Source organism: Gouania willdenowi, chromosome 12 (assembly GCF_900634775.1).
Source record: "Gouania willdenowi chromosome 12, fGouWil2.1, whole genome shotgun sequence".
NCBI classification, from domain to species: domain Eukaryota; kingdom Metazoa; phylum Chordata; class Actinopteri; order Blenniiformes; family Gobiesocidae; genus Gouania; species Gouania willdenowi.
The window spans coordinates 28,079,920-28,097,509 of record NC_041055.1 but is presented as its reverse complement, the minus strand read 5'-3'; the positions used below and the strand labels follow the sequence as shown (position 1 = coordinate 28,097,509).

At 35.5% G+C, this 17,590-nt stretch overlaps 1 protein-coding gene across 2 annotated transcripts in view; it reads left to right on the top strand.

Moving 5' to 3' along the window:
* The window catches only part of kcnt1a (potassium sodium-activated channel subfamily T member 1a), a 50,668-nt gene extending 33,112 nt beyond the window's left edge, over positions 1-17,556 (top strand). For both annotated transcript variants that reach the window (XM_028462899.1, XM_028462900.1), the window contains 14 exons: positions 832-1,061; positions 2,200-2,419; positions 5,658-5,763; positions 5,893-6,065; positions 9,241-9,312; positions 9,399-9,533; positions 10,296-10,407; positions 10,578-10,679; positions 11,932-12,015; positions 12,094-12,222; positions 14,009-14,303; positions 15,130-15,192; positions 15,266-15,350; positions 16,049-17,556. In XM_028462899.1, the coding sequence (XP_028318700.1) occupies positions 832-1,061; positions 2,200-2,419; positions 5,658-5,763; positions 5,893-6,065; positions 9,241-9,312; positions 9,399-9,533; positions 10,296-10,407; positions 10,578-10,679; positions 11,932-12,015; positions 12,094-12,222; positions 14,009-14,303; positions 15,130-15,192; positions 15,266-15,350; positions 16,049-16,166 (1,924 nt within the window). In that variant the 3' untranslated portion in view covers positions 16,167-17,556. The remainder of the gene's footprint in view (positions 1-831; positions 1,062-2,199; positions 2,420-5,657; positions 5,764-5,892; positions 6,066-9,240; positions 9,313-9,398; positions 9,534-10,295; positions 10,408-10,577; positions 10,680-11,931; positions 12,016-12,093; positions 12,223-14,008; positions 14,304-15,129; positions 15,193-15,265; positions 15,351-16,048) is intronic.
* Positions 17,557-17,590: the final 34 nt, after the last annotated feature.

The window sequence follows — 17,590 nt, the reverse complement described above, 5'->3', positions numbered from 1 at the left end:
TAGCCCCTTTTGTCCGACTACAACGTTTTGATTAGAAAATGATTTACCATTTAAAAACAACAATAGAGCATAATGATAGAATTAACAATTTATAACACACATTTTAAAGCATTTCATTTTGTAAATAAGTGGAAATAAACACTATTTATTGCAGTAGATCCCAACCTTTTTTTGGATTGTGACCCCATTTTGTTATCAAGACTTTCTGGGGACCCCAAAGACAAAAACATTTTTTTCTAGAATTAGTTTTTAATCATGTTTGAGCTCAGGAATATAGATATTTTTTTCATTGCATTTTAGTTGAACTAGATTTATATTTCACAAAGTGAAAGTTGTTTAAGAAATACAATCAAAAAAAGAATAATCATTTAAAAATTAAAAAAATCTATTTAAATTTTCTGAAATTTCAGGCAATTTCATGGGGTCCCGACTCCAAGGTTGAAAAACACAAATTTAGTGCCTCCTGAATAGATTTATTTCTATAATTTTCATCATTTCTGGTCATATCACACCTGGGGAGGGACCAAGACTAACACTTTATTTGTTCCCTGTAGTGCCATTGCGTACCCCTAGGGGTACATGTACCCCCATTTGAGAAACACTGTTTAAAGGGACAGATTTGGCCTCCTGGCCTTGAGTTTGAAACGTGATATAAGAGGTATAGAACAGTGAATGTCAGTGTCACAAATCTTTATTAAATGTAAGCTCACATTATGTTATACAGTAAGTCACACGTTATAGGTCACACGTTTATTGTGAGATAAATTCAGTGTAGATTGGTTCTAATAGCATTGATGTAGCATTTCCTGCTAACATGTGTTCCTACTCCAGGTACGGCGTGTGTCTGATCGGTATAAAGAAAGAGGACAACAAGAGCATCCTGTTGAACCCAGGCCCTCGCCACATCATGGCTGCCTCCGACACCTGCTACTACATCAACATCACCAAGGAGGAGAACTCAGCCTTCATCTTCAACCAGGAGGAGAGGAAAGGTCGACCCACGGGGGGTCTGTACGACGGACCCTGTCAGCTTCCTGTGCACAGCATCATCGCAAGCATGGGTGAGGAAATGAGCACACCTACTCAGGCCAGGGTTGGGGTGAATTATAATAGTAATCGCGTAATTGGTAATTAATTACAATTTTAAAAATCTGTTGCTGCCGTAATCATAATTAAATTGTAATTGAGTTTGGATAATTGACTTTGTAATTGTGACTGCCATGAAAATTCTATAAAAGTTGTCAATTAAAAACTGGGGAATCGTGTTTAAGTTTGAAGTTGAATTTATTTCGGCAGTCTTCAGAAAACAGAACAGAACAAACGCCACTCAAGGCTCTCAAGATAATGTAAAAAAAAATATTCTAATATTAAGAAACGAATGTTTCTAGTTTTACAATACACATTCAATACATATTCTGCACAAAGTTCTATATTTACAGTTTACATATGCACATCCATCACATATACATATACTTTCACACATTTGCACACATAAATATATGCATACACATACATTTACATAATATTAACAATACACTATATAATATTTACGTCACACCATTCATCAATTACATTTTAAATATAAAATATAGTGTGGCAATATTTAAATTAACAATATTCTCTATCTCAATATGAACCTTTTTTATGTTTATTAAGTATGTTACAGTTCTATGTACAGTTCTACACTAACAATTATAAAAATATGTTTCATATCAAGCTTTCCCACATTTTACCATTATAAAAATATATAAATCGAGGGGTATACTGACACAAAAAAGGCTCAGATGTCTTATTAAAACCTATATTTGAAGCCTAATAACCAATAGATAGGAAATAAATGAGATGATAGATATTTGTTTTTAGTGTATTTTACAGCTGATTAAGGACACGTTAGCATAAGAGATGCTAACAGAAAGCTAACACAAGAGGAAGGTTCACTTTTATTAGGTTATCTATTTCAGGATGAGTAATTGTGATTAATTGTAATTGAACTTTAGTAATTGGGAACATAATTTTGATTTTAATCTCTGAAGATTAAAAATAATTGTAATTTAATTGTCATTGGAAAAAATGTTGGTCACTGTAATCATAATGAAATTGTAATTGGAAACATAATTGTGATTGAAAAAGGCTAAATGAAACTGGTCAAACAGATGTTTTTAGTTGGTCTGAGTGGACCCAGTGTGGATGTACTTCCAGGTACCGTGGCCATTGATCTCCAGAACACCAGTCCACCGGACATCTGTGGTGGTAAACTGGTTCCTCCTCCAACGGTGAACGGGACGGGAAGCCGTCGTCCAAGCATTGCTCCGGTTCAGGAGCTCGCAGACTCTACCTCTATCCTACCATGTGACCTTCTCAGTGACCAATCAGAAGACGACTCTGTCTTCACAGATGAAAAAAGCCACTCACCCACTGAGTACGTTGAATTTTTTTATTTATTTGTTCTATCCTTGCTAAAATCTAAAATCAGTATAACAAAATCTTAAAGAGTAACTGAACCCCAAAACCACTTTTTTTCTGCTGAAAGCAAATGTATTTGGGTATGAAGTACAGTGGTGTTGATTGATTATTGTCCAACTCTTGACATTTTAGTCAAAGTATTTCAAGAGTGATTGTCCTCTATGGGTTGAAACCTGCCTATTAGGGGTGTGCGTTGCCATGAATCGATTCACAATTTGAATGTGACAATACGATATATCCTGATACTAAACAATACAATATACAACGTGATATATCGCAATATCAATAATCACAAATTTTACATTTACAAGTACAAAATGACATAAATACAATTTATTTCATTTTTTTTCTAACAAGTAAGTGGTAACTAACTGTAATTTAAGTACCAATTTAAAATCTGTGGTATTATTAACTTTTGCTTCTACAACAGATTCTGATTCTGTTAAGTTCTTAAATTATTATTACTAGTACAGTGCCCATCGGAAGTATGTATTCATATAGTGGGAGGAGCTTAAGTAGAGTTGTCAATTATGGCCAAATGAGTATGTGTTTGAAGGTTGAATGTACACAGAGGTGTACATACTCTGTACTTTGTAGTGTTATAATGGGGTATATTTGTGGGTGCAAAGTAAAATAGTGTGTGTGAGATTTTCCTGGTTTAATTCTGGTTAATATGCGCATGATAAATTTGTTTGTTTTTTTTTTACTCATTTTTATATTTTTGTGGTTTGGTGTATTTTTCTGTAATGTATGTTTTTTGCAGTCAGTATGTGACTTTTTGTACTTTTCTGTTGTCTTTTTGTGCATTTTTTGTATAATATTTTTTTGTTGCCCTTTTGGTGTGATTCTGGAGTTATTTTTGTATTTTTTTTAGTGTAGTTTTGTGCATTTCTGTTGTCATTTTGTGTATTTTTTGTATAAATATTTAGTTTTGTGGGGTTTTTTTTTTTTACTCATTTTCATATTTTTTGTTGTCGTTGGGTGTATTTTTCTGTAATGTATGTTTTTTGGAGTCATTTTGTGTGTTTTTGGAGCCTGTTTGTGTATATTAACAGTTACTTTGTTTACTCCGCGCGCACATGGCTACTCCGGCTCTTCAGTGATTGGTTGGCTGTGGTGCACACATGGGACTACGATGTGCAGTGATTGGCTCTCTGTGCGCACGTGACTGTAATGGCTCCGGCGGACGACTGTTTTTATGAAATTACTCATTAACTGTGCCATTACAGTCTGAAGACATCAGGCGTTGCACATCTTTGAACCAATGTACAGCCATGTTGGCAGTATCAACTCTGTCCTTGAACAGCAGAGATATTTGAGCCACACACACACACACACACACACAATTTTTTTCTTACACCCTTACTGGCTATTACAATCAAATTTTGCTGTTATCTGAGAATATTAGCATAGCATAGATTGTTCTTTGGAGATCTTATAGTATAAACTGGGCGTGTCTTAACTGCTACTGGAGCCCCGCCCATAATCACAGAATTTTTTTTTAAATTTCCAGTCTAGATGCACATCAGCCATAACCTCAGGGTTTAGTTATTCTTTCTTTAACCATTAACAGTGAAAACAGTGTCCACTGGGTTCTGGCCTTTTATTTCTCTCCCTTTCTTCATTTTCTTTTTTTTTTCCTCTCTTCTCTCCATTTTTTCTTTCCCTCACGTATTTGGCTATTATTAACTTGTTATTATTTCCTCCCCACACCCACTAATAGCACAATATTATCCCACGCCACAAAGTTTGAAGGGGGATATACTGTAGGTTTGAGCTCCGTCCGTCCGTGCGTCCATCTGAGTTAAAGGGGACAGCTTTTCTCTGAAACCATTTAAGATACACTAACCAAATTCAATGTGTGGCTTCAGGGTGTAAATACCTTGATGGAGTTCGAAAATGAGAAGCGGGCAATTATTTTTTCTGGAGTTATTGCCTTTTTTCCATTTTTTGTACTCTGTTCGAGGTATCTTTAAAGGGGACAGCTTTTCTCAGAAACCATTTAAGATACGATAACCAAATTCGGTGTGTGGCATCGGGGTATCAATACCTTGATGGAGTTCCAAAATGAGTGTGCAATTATTTTTTTCGGAGTTATTGCCCTCGTGCAGTTTTTTTACTCTGTTTGAGGTATCTTCAAAGGGGACAACTTTTCTTAGAAACTGTTTAAGATAGTTAGTAATTTTATATTCTGATGTGATAATATTTTCTTCTGTATACATCTACATTAGATTTAGGACATTTAGGAAAAGGTTGTGAGTTATAATGGCAACCATTCTGGCGGGGAATGTCGATGGCTGTGTTTTGTTATAATTGTTATGATATCACACACTATTCGGACCTTTGGTTTCAGCCCTCCGAAAAGGCTTTTGGGTAACACACAGACTTCCACAATTTGTGTTTTTTCCGAATGAATGGTCTTGTTCTCGTCTGTCTGGTCCAGACAGTTGAGTGTAGGCGCTCCTTCCGCTTCTCACTGCGTTTTTGGAACATAGTGACATTGTGACGTCACTGCCCTTGAGTTCTTTCCATTTTAACTTGGTTTAATAATTAACATTAATATTTATTAACTTTCTGGACCTGTTAATTTTGTGCTGGGACTTTGAGCCGAACACACACACGCACCCACACACTTACTGTATTATAATGTGTAGGATTTGTATATATACTGTCTATAGTAAACAGTGTCCGCGTTTATTTTATTATTATTTTTTTTTCATTTCTTTACTGTAATTGTAAAAAAAAAAATTGAAAAAACTGTGAAAACTTCACATGAAGCTTTTTGGGTTGGATATCAGAAAATGAAAAATGTATTATCCATATCCTCTTTTCCACATTAACTTTGAGTTAAGTGCCTGATGTATCCAACAATATTAATTAATTATAATAATTAATTTTATTTAGAAGTGCTTTTCAAAAACTCAAGTCACTGTCCAGTTTAAACAGTTACACACAAGCCAAAAAAGAAAGTAACAACAACAAAGGTAAATGCAGAAAATACTTAACAATAGCCATCATAAGAAGACTGTTTCTTCCAGTGGTCATAATATAATGGGTAACTGTTTATGACTATTTTCCCAAGTGTTACCTGTGATTTTTTTTTTCTAGTTTCACACAGTAAAACATTTCTTGAAGAAATGTACAGTGTGATTTACTGGAACGTGTTATTTTTGAATCTTTGGTTTTGTTGCCAGGTATGTGAAAGGTTATCCCCTTAATTCTCCGTATATTGGGAGCTCGCCCACTCTGTGCCATCTGTTGGCTGAGAAAGCCCCGTTCTGCTGCCTACGACTGGACCAGGTGGGCTTAGTCACTCCTCTGCATGCTGACTGTCTGCTGTCATTCGCTTCCTCGTCAAAACAAAACCCTGAACTGTGTCGGCTTGTTTTCTGGCTGTTTTTTTCCTTTTTGTTTTTTTCGTTGTTGCAGGGCTGCAGGCACAACAGCTTTGAGGACGCTAAGGCTTACGGTTTCAAGAACAAACTCATCATTGTGTCGGCTGAGACCGCTGGAAACGGCCTCTATAACTTCATAGTGCCGCTGAGGGCTTATTACAGACCCCGAAAAGAACTCAATCCCATTGTGTTGCTGCTAGATAACCCGTGAGTTCACAGCGCACACAGACACACACACATGGGTTCTGCTTTATTCCACCTACTCTGCCCTTCAGCCTTGGTTTCATGCTGGGAAACATTATGTATATCAAAGGGATCACGTCAGCGGTGCACTTAGTACAAGGCTGCGGAGGTGGGATTCCATCGACGGCACCGAATGTCAGTTTACTGCTGCTCACGCTGACAAAGTGTCTAAACGACAGAGACAAATAAAAACATCTCTCTGTCTACGCACCCCCCGACGGTCACTATGGTAACCTAATTTGCCTTGAACGACAATGCTATACTTTACCACAATTGGAGATCACGAGAAAAGTCATTTTATTTTTTCTATGGGAGAGCCGTACCCGTGCGTCCATCACCAAAATGTAAAAGTAAATGTTAAATTATGAATCGAAAAGTTCAATCTAAATAATAAATGTAAATCTAAACATCAAATGTAAATCTAAATTAAGGCTGGGCGATATGGACCAAAACACATATATCGATCGTTTTTCTCAAAATAACGATGTACAATTATCATAAGTTAGCATCAGAATTAGCATTAGCTAGCATATCATTAGCATTAACTGGCATTAGTATTAGCTAACATTAGCATTTACTAGCGTTAGCATTTACTAGCATTCGCAAAAAATTGCATTAGAATTTGATAGCATTAATTTAGCAATAACGTTGACTTAGCATTAGCCTTGCATTAGCAGTAGCCTAGCAATAACATTAATCTAGCATTACCATTAGCCTAGCATTAACACTAACCTAGCAATAACATTAGCCTAGCATTAGCTTTAACCGAGCATTAGCATTGGCCTAGCAATAGCATTAACATTTGCCTAGCAATAGCTTTAACCTAGCATTAGCACTTACCTAGCATTAGTTCTAGCCTAGCATTAGAATTAGCTTAGCATTAGCATTAGTCTAGCAGTCACATTAGCCTAGTAATCGCATTAGCTTAGCATTAGCATTAGCTGAGTATTAGGACTAACCTAGAAATAATAGCCTAGCATTTGCTTTAAACTAGCATTGGGCATTGGGCATTGGGCATTGGCCTAGCAATAGCAATAACCTAGGATTAGCACTTACCTAGCATTAGCACTAACCTAACATTAGCATTAGCCTAGCAAAAGCAATGACCTAGCATTAGCTTAAACTCAATAATTTTTATTTCAAATGAAGTCTGACCTGAAAGACAATTCAGGGTTACATTTTTCTGATGCAAAATGCCACACAGTCACATTTATTAACAAACAGCTGCACAATATGTGCCACTTTTGTTTTGTTTTTTACTAAAGGGACAGCACGTGTGAGTGAGTTCTGTAGTTTGGCTTGTTTAGGGAAAGGTCTGGGTTAGGACACAATCAGTAATTCATCTAACTGTGCTTTTCATGCAGAAGTAGCAAATGCAGCAACTCCTAAAACAAGTATTTTGATACAAAATAAAATAAAATATTTCTCTACGCACCTATTTACAGTCACTATGGTAACGTCATTTGCCTGGAACGACAATGATATACATTACCACAATTGGAGATCATGAGAAAAGTAATTTATTTATTGTTTTGGAGAGCCGTACACGTGCATCCATCAGCACCGGCCTGGACGAGCCCCCTTTTACAGCCCCCACTTTCTCCACACATGGTTAGAAACAGAGAAAACAAACACTTTGTGCAGCTCTCTCTCTCTCTCTCTCTGTATCCATCCCTCACATCCTATTACTGTCGCACTCGCACAAAAAGCCAAACACCCACACAATGCGTAATTCAACCACTTATAACAGCCTTGGGTCTCAAATCAAGCAGGACCAGCAGATGCAGAGAGATGTTGTGTGTGAGAAATGACGGTTTCATCTCTCAGCCAAAAGCAGAGGTTAAAGCAATGGATTAGAAGTACTTACGTTACTGTAATTGAGTTGCTTTTATTCTTGTACTTTCTTGTACTTTTAAATCAGTAACTTTTACTTGTACTTTTAATGATCAACAAAAATTGTGAAAACTACAAAAAATTCAATGACCAGACAACAATTGAATGCATCACATCATAGCCGACCAATCAGAGTAAACGTCACATGTCAGGACTCAGATCAAAGTACATTTCCTGAAAAAATGTGTCTGAATAAATGAAACCTTAACATATTCAAAAAGAAGACAAAATGAAATTGCTGGAATTAAAAAATGTTTTCCTGAGTTTCATAGTGCTTTGAATATTTTTTTTACATTGTAAACTTTTTTTTTTTAGCTAGTCCTAAATACGGTGATTAATTTTAGTAATAAACTCTTTGGAATTACCTTTTTATTTTGGATCAATGTTGAATTAATTCATTCATCATTCCTAAACATCTTAGTGATTAGCAGACGCCTCTGAAGTAGACTGGCAGTTGACAGTCGCAACATGTCAGTATATGTCAATATTTCCGTTCTTTTTGTCTGCTTTTTAAATTATGTGTTATGTTAATATAATATATAACGTTACATTAACATATTTTGCAAATAGAAGACAAAAAACTTGCTCGAAATATTTCGCGGAAGACTAGGAAAACATCAAAGCGATCAGTACACGCCTTTGAAGAAGACTGGCAGTTGACAGTCAAAACATGTCAGTAGATCAAAGTAAATTTCCCTTAAAAAATTGTCTGAATAAATGAAACCTTAACACATTATTCAAAAAGAAGACAAAACATCAATGCGACAAGCAGACGCCTTTGAAGAAGACTGACAGTTGACAGTCAAAACATCTCAGTATTTGTCAACATTTCTATTCTTTGTCTTCTTTTTGAATAGTATGTCATGTTAATATAATATAATGTCTTATGTTAACATATCATTCAAAGAGAAGACAAAAAAAAAACTTTGCTGGAAATATTAAGCGGACGTCAAGGAAACATCAAAGCGATCAGCAGATGCCCCTGAAGAAGACTGGCAGTTGATAGTGGAAACATGTCAGGAGATCAAAGTAAATTTCCTGAAAAAAATTTGTCTGAATAAATGAAACTTTAACATAAAAACGATTAATACGTCTTTTTTTAAAAAGAAAGATTCTAATAGAAATGTTTGATGCGTGGGAAAAAACAATCTTTTGAAAAACTTCACAATGTTACGCATGAGATGTTATCAGTGGATGTTTTTCTGAGGAAACAAACAGATTTTGATGTCATCCTTGCTGCCTGCAGGCCTGATAATCACTTTCTGGAAGCCATCTGCTGTTTCCCAATGGTCTACTACATGTCTGGGACCATAGACAAGTAAGACTGCATCAAAGCCTTTCCTTGTTTTTTTTCTTTTTTATGATTATTATCTCTCAAAGCTTTTTTTTTTTTGCGTGTTTCAGTCTGGACAGCTTGCTCCAGTCTGGGATCATTTACGCCGACAACCTGGTGGTGGTGGACAAGGAGAGCACGATGAGTGCAGAAGAAGACTACATGGCCGACGCTAAAACCATAGTCAACGTACAGACCATGTTCAGGTAACTTCTCTGTGTGTCTGCTGTATGGGATGTCCAATGTAAAAACTGTTAACAATGTAAATGTTAAATCTGCTCACTGTTTTATAGCTGACATATTTTTAACATTTAGCTCACTGTTCTTTGATTTGATTCAGAATTTCAAACAGCATGTTCTATATCATTGTTAAAAATGTGTACGCATGAAAAATAAATCTAAATCTAAAATCTAAGTGTAAATCTAAATGTTTAATGTAAAACATGCTGTTTTACATGAATTTCTATCTAAAGTGAAAGAAAAATTTGCTAAATGTGAGGAAAGTGAATTAAATGTTCAAAATATGTCAACTATGATTGATTCAGAAATGAATGAATGCTATGAAACAGAAATTTGGATTCAGAAATGCGTGTTCCATATTATTGTTAAAAATGTGTACACAAAAAATAAATCTGAATGTTAAATGTTGAATCTAAATGTTAAATGTAAATGTAAATCTAAATTTTAAATTTAAATCTGAATGTCAAATCTAAATCTAAATGTTAAATCTAAATATGAAAAGTAAATCTAAATGTTAAATCTAAAATATAAATCTAAATGTTAAATGTAAAACATGCTGTTTTATATGAATTTCTGCCTCAAATAAAAGAAAAAGGAGCTAAATGGGAGGGAAGTGAGCTAAATGTTCAAAATTGAGCTCAAAATGAGTTTTTTACGTTCGGCACCCCATGCTGCTGTGCTTTCTTTGAAATCATCCTTTTTTTTAACCACCGTTTCTGTTTTTGCAGATTATTTCCCAGTCTGAGCATCATAACGGAGCTTACTCATCCATCCAACATGAGGTTCATGCAGTTCAGAGCAAAGGACTGTTATTCACTAGCGCTCTCCAAGCTGGAGAAGGTAAGACGGAGGGCTCATCCAGTCGATTACATGGCAGCTATTATAAATCATGAATCATAAAAGAGAAGATGGAGGAGAGGCCCTTTGAATGTGACCTTACGAGAGCCAGAAAAGTGGCAGGACCTTTAAAAAATTCTTTGACCGATATGTGTCGTGCCTCCCACCCACAGAAAGAGCGAGACAAAGGCTCCAACTTGGCCTTCATGTTTCGCCTACCTTTTGCCGCGGGGAGGGTGTTCAGCATCAGCATGTTGGACACTTTGCTTTATCAGGTTAGTACGCACTGTGCTCACAAAAACACTCAGTCCCCACATGACTGGTTTTTTTTCACTGCCAGGTGAGGGAGTGAACGTGTCTTTCTATTTCAGTCGGTTTTTCAAGCTCATGTGCCCTCTTGTGTTCGTACGTAAGATACTCAGCTCAAGTTAATGTGATGAAAATCTCAGAAAAACTTCTATGGATACTCACAAAAAAATATCACGATAGAAAGTCATAATTATGAGTTGGTAAATTGATAATTATGACCTAGAAAGTCATAATTATGAGTTAGTTCATTCATAATTATGAGATACAAAGTAATAATTATGAGAAAGAAAGTCATAAATAGGAGTTAGTTAATTCTTAATTATGACATAGAAAGTCATAATTATGAGAAAGTAATACATTTGAGTTAGTAAATTAATAATTATCAGATAGAAAGTTACAATTATGAGAAAGAAAGTCATAAATATGAGTTAGTTCATTCATAATTACGAGATACAAAGTAATAATTATGAGAAAGAAAGTCCTAAATAGGAGTTAGTTAATTCTTAATTATGACATAGAAAGTCATAATTATGAGAAAGTAATACATTTGAGTTAGTAAATTCATAATTATCAGATAGAAAGTTATAATTATGAGAAAGAAAGTCATAAATATGAGTTAGTAAATTGATAATTATGAAATAGAAAGTCATATTATGAGTTAGTTAATTCATAATTATAAGATCAAAAGTCATAATTATGAGAAAGAAAGTCATAATTATGAGTTTGCAAATTCATAATTATGAAATAGAAAGTCATAATTATGAGAGTGAAAGTATTTTTATGTAAAGTTGCAAAGAAACATACAAATATGACCGAATAATTTTTGCAATAAAGCTGTATTTATGTACTTTTTTCTGCACTATATGTACCATGTGTTGAATTCTAAGAACTGAATAAACCGCCAAAATATGTGGTTTGAATGAATTATTATTGAAAGTGTAATTAAGAATGGTAACAGTCAGTGTCGATAGACTGCAGCAAATGCTCAGTTTGTATCTCATAATTATTTTTTACTAACTCATAATTATGACTTTCTATTTTATAATTATGACTTTCTATTTAATAACTATGACTTTCTATTTTATATTTATGACTTTAACTCATTATGTTTTTACTAACTCATATTTATGACTTTGTTTTATAATTATGACTTACCATGTTGATTTTTTTATCCATAGTCTTCTATCTAACTGCTTTTTTCTGTGCATGATTTTTCAGTCCTTCGTTAAAGACTATATGATCCTGATTGCGAGGCTGCTGTTGGGATTAGACACCACTCCGGGATCAGGATATCTCTGTGCTGTGAGTTCAATGTTTTTATTAACAGAGACATAGTTAACAGTGATTTACACATTTTCCTTCTTGCCTTTCATTTCCCAGATGAAAGTAAAAGAGGAGGATCTGTGGATCGGCACATATGGGAGATTGTTCCAGAAGCTCTGCTCCTCCAGCGCTGAGATTCCTATCGGTATTTATCGGACAGAATCGCACATTTTCCCCACTTCTGAGGTGAGATCACAGAAATGCAGCAGCTTTCGTAGAGTCTCAACATGAAATCATTTATGCGACATGTTAATGAAATACATGTAAAAGGGAAGAAATTGCGTGATATGATCATTATTGTGCAACAGATTACAGATCAGGTTGAAGTCCCCTGTTTTGACACATACTTTTTTGTTATATATGTATTAAAGGTGCTGCGAATGATGATTTTTAATCAGATAGGACCTATACTACTAAGCTGGGATATCTCTCTGTTAAACATTCCTCACTCAGAGCACCTGTACTGCAAAGTAGGGCTGGGCAAAAAATCGATTTATTGAACTTGTAGATAAAAAAAAAACTATTTTTATTTTGCAAATTCGAGTTAGAATTATTATTATTATTATTATTATTTTTTATTTCCAATAATTTTTTTATTTTTCCCACTACAGTTTTTTTGGACTTTTTCAGGTTCCGTCCTTGTGGGTTACCGTAACGCGATGTGAGCCAGCCCCCTCTTTGTTTACATGTGTTTACCCTTTGAGTAGGCTATACTGTATGTGTGCCACAGGCAGGTTTAATTTTTTATTCGCACTATGCTGAGGTGCTAAGGGAAGAGTTTATTATTTTTTTTAATTGTAATGTTGTATATTATAAAATATGTAGTTCTCTGATTTCTTAATCAGAAAATTTAAGCTACTGTGAAGTTGCTGTTGCACTTTTGCTTAAACCTGGGTTAAAGCTTGAAATTGTTGAATGAGTCTCATTTACTTTTTATTTTGGGATTGTTCTGTGCATTTTAACTTTTGGGGACAATCACAGCAATAAAGTTGCACTTTAAAATTGAAATTGAAAATTGAATCAAAACTCAAGTTTTGGGCAAAATGGCCCAGCCCTACTTTGAAGCTAGTTATAACCATCAGAGCTGTTCCTAAATCGCCCTCCCCAGTGTTTTCTCTCTATCTGAGCAAATCCACTTCCCATCCATACATTTCTGGATTTTTTTTTTAATATTGCAGAATCAGAAATACTTTAATGATTCGAGGGGGAAGTTACTTTGTTACAGAGGCTCGAGAAATATTACAGATGAAGAGAAGAAACACTAAACAACAAAAAGAAAAACTGAAAATGTACATAATTAATTGAAATACTGTTAATTACAGTAAATAAGGATGTTAAATGTGTCATTTAAACCTGCTATACATGTTCATCCTCCATTACATGCATGTCTACCATAATAATGTATTTGTTTATTTATTTATTTATTCATATTTTGAATATAACACATAGGGTAGAAAATTGTAGAAGTACACAAAATTGTCATCATTGCAAAATGATTCCATCCTAAGAATGTATTTACATTCAGAGAATCAATAAGTTCATTAAAATCCAAAACACATTAAAGGCTCTGCAGAATTTAAGTTGGTTTTGCTCACTATTACAAACAGTAGACTTATTTCTTTTTTGATTTGCTATTATATTGTTTGGTTCAATATTTTCATTGTCTTTGGATATTTATTTTTGTGTACTTTTGTTTATATATTATTTTTCCTCATATAGCAATGTTTAATTGTGCATTTTGTCTCCTGATTTTATAAGTGTGTATTTGTTAGCCCTTATTTGAAATGTTATGTTTATTGAAAGGGGTGGAACGCTTAATATGGAACTCTTTGGGCTTTATTCCCCCCTGGAACCTTTTCTTTAATGTGTGCTCAATAAAAAAATGAAAACGAAAATAGTGAATACTGACATAATTATAACTTTGTGCAGAAGAAGAAGAATGTTAATTATACCATTAGCTCGTCTCCATCAGTCACAGGTGTCTGAGAGTGTTGACGACTGCGAGGACACGAAGGAAAAGGTGGAGGAGTCTCGCAGTAACGAGCAGTCGGACCACCCGCTGCTGAGGAAGAAGAGCATGCAGTGGGCCAGACGTCTGAGTAAGAAGAGCGTGAGGTGGCAGGGGGTGAGCCGCGACTCCAGCAAGGACCACGCCCAGCGTATTGCACAGCAGCGCCTCAACCTCTACAGACGCTCAGAGAGGGAGGAGCTATCTGAGCTGGTGCGGAATCGCATGAGGCATCTGGGCCTCCCCACATCTGGATACGGTGAGCTTTCCATGATCACAAATAGAATACAATCTTCGACTAGACTAAAGCCCTACTAGTACGGGATTAGTTTTACCTAGGGACCACATGCAATTTGTAATAATTGTGAAGAATGTCTCTGATGTTAATCTCTTGCGAATCGGTCATGTCAGTAATTTGTAAAGTAAAAATTTCCCGCAAATGACCTACTCTGTTTTACTGAACTCTGAGGTCCTGTGATAATACTAATCCAAATGTGAATAGGCCTCTCTGTGATTAGGACAGAAATGGGCGGGATCTGATGCGTGATTACGCGTTGTTTTGTCACAGTCTATGTTTACCTCGTACTGGAATCAATTATGAGCATTTATGCGCATGCACGTAACCCTAACCCTAACTTAATCCAATAAACTAATAAAACACGTGTCCGTTCACTTTGAAAACAAAAATAAACAAAACTGAATTATTATTTTTTTTAGCAAAAATTCGTTATCCAGTAGTGCGCATGCCCATATATGCTCATCGATCTCAGTACGAGGTAAACTCAGACCGTGACACAAAAATAATCTTTTTTTTTCTGTTTGTAGCCTTCTATTTAATACAGCTGGCTAGCGCTAGCAGTAACACAGCACTGAGCTGTGGTCAAAAGCCTGCAAAGTTGTTTTAACATCAACTCACACACAGTTTCACATTTTCAGATGTTTGTAAATTTCAGCAAAATCTCAGGCTTTGGTTTGAATGCGCCACATAAAAAGCAGACATTGGGGGGTCATTTATTTATTACATGTAAAACTAATCCTGTGTGAATAGGGCTTAAGTAGTTTTTCTGCTCTTTGTGTCACTGCAGAGGACCTGTCCAACCTGACCGCCAGTGACGTAATGAACAGAGTCAATCTGGGCTACTTGCAAGGTAAATATCGTTAGTATCCAACAGCACACACAGTTTTATCCTATTGTTCCGTCTGCTTACGTCTCTTTTTCAGACGAACAGAATGATCATCATAACACTCTGTCTTATGTCCTCATCAACCCTTCTCCTGACACTCGACTGGAGCTCAATGACATTGTGTAAGTGTCATTTATTTGCATACTTCCTGTTCCCCTGCATATTTAATATATTCACATTACTTTGTCGCAGAATAGGAATCCGTTCAGGGGTTTAGCTGTGTTTGAAATCGCATACTGTACTACTCATACTAAGTCTAATGTTAAAATGAGTGTATTCATACTAGATAGCATGAAAAGATTGAGTGTGCGAGAAATATATTGATGTATACTATATAAGGACATTTTTTAAGTATGCATGGTTGGCACACTAGTCATACTCCCATGATGCATTGCGAAAGGAATGTTAAGTCTTCCTGGGACTGGCTTCACTCTAAAAATCAAACTGCCTTTTTTCAAAACAAAAGCATCTCATCTTGTCTTCCATTAGTATTTTTTTTTTTTTTTTATCCCTTTTGTAAATAAGGCTCCTGTTTTGAAGTTAACCGGAAGTGTTATAAGTAGCACAATGGCGGGTCGCCATGAAATGTGTTTCCGTGATTTTATGGATCAAATGAGCACATGTTGATATTGTACTTCGTCACTTTTCTCACTTTCAAAGGTGGAGATCCAACAGAGATATTTAGCCTCAGTGTGCTTCAGGTTTTTGTCGTTGTAGGTTCGAAGTGCATCTTCGGACACTTGGAAGTTTACTTAAGTGGGAATGTTTTGTGACGACACTTCATATCAATCACTGTTGTTTTTTTTGTTCCTTCCTTCAGGTATTTGATTCGTTCCGACCCTCTGGCTCATGTTCCAGAGGAGCCACCCGTCCACAGAAGCAGCCTGAGAGAGCAACACGAGTCTAGTCTGGACCCCCGAGAGGACACCAAGCTCTGAAAGATTAGAACCAACGTCAAGTCTCATCTGTGCTGCTCCTGTATTAAACAGGCCAGTCATCCAAGCTGCGATGTTACAGAACTGCAGTTTGTATCATATGAGTGCCTACTGTCTGTTACACCAGTGGTTCTCAACTTTTTCAGCTTGCGACCCCCAAAAGCAAAGGTTCCAGAAACCGGGGACCCCCACTGTACCTGAAGGTGGTTGAAGGAGCATTTTGGGGCCCATCCAAGTCAGCAAAATGATGGTTCTTTGTTATGTGAATCTGTGATAACCTCATTTATTTATTTATTTGAATAATATCCAATGTTATCCAGGAAGTTTATTATGATTTGTACCAAAGGATATAGTCATCTTAGAGATGTAAATCCTTGTTTTAATCAGAAATAAATAAAAAACAGTGGAGAAAATGGAGAAATGGGGTTTTAAAAACCACCAAAATTGGTTGAAATGTGCAAATTACAGTGGCCAAAAACGGACAGAAGAAGTGTTAAAAAAGGGTTTAAAGTGTCAATATTGGAACAATTAGTATAAACTGGCAGATAAAAGGCATGACAAATCTTGAAAGTTCTTAAATTAGCAAAAAATCTGCATGTAATATGGTGAAAAGAGGTTAAAGTGACAAAAATTGCTCAATATATGCAACATTAGGTGGAAAAGTGGGGTAAAATGTCTCGAAAGTGGAAAAAATGTGCAGGAAAGGCATTGAAATTTGATGAAGTGGCAGAAATGGGAGTAGTGTAGCAAAAATAACAGGAGCAAAAATATGGCAAGAAAAGTGACTCAACTAGGTTAAAATGTGTCAAGTTTGGTGTAGTTGCCGAGAAATGGTAAAAAAAAATAAAAAAGGAAAAAAACTGGCCTCAAATTGTTGAAAAAATGTTATTAGTTTCTTGAAGGCATCTGATGACCCCCCTCTAAGTGTCTCGCGACCGCAAATGGGGTCCCGACACCAAGGTTGAGAACCCCTGTGTTATACTACCCTGTGGCACTATCTGTGTTATATTCCTCTCTCTGCTACAGAAACTCTTTGTAAATGTTTGATATGTGAAATCTTTTATGAGCAGTTTTTTGTAGCTAAACAATATATGGTTTTCAGTGATGTCAAATTCCTTATTGATGATTAATGATGCCTATTTACTTGTTTGATGCAGTATTTAATTTAAGTTTGAACAAAGTTTAAGTAGTTAAAGCTCAGATTTACCCTTTAAACAGGCTGTGCCATGTTTCTACTATTGTGCCATAAAGGAATTATGTTTATTTAATATATATTAGTGATGAAAACATTTGCTTATTGGCTTATATTTGTTGTTTGTTGTTAAAAAAAAAAAAAAAAAAAAAAACTTTGAATCTTTAACTTGTAATTGAGTTTACATTATTTGCACAATAAAACGCCATTCGATAAAAATGACTTTAGTTCATTT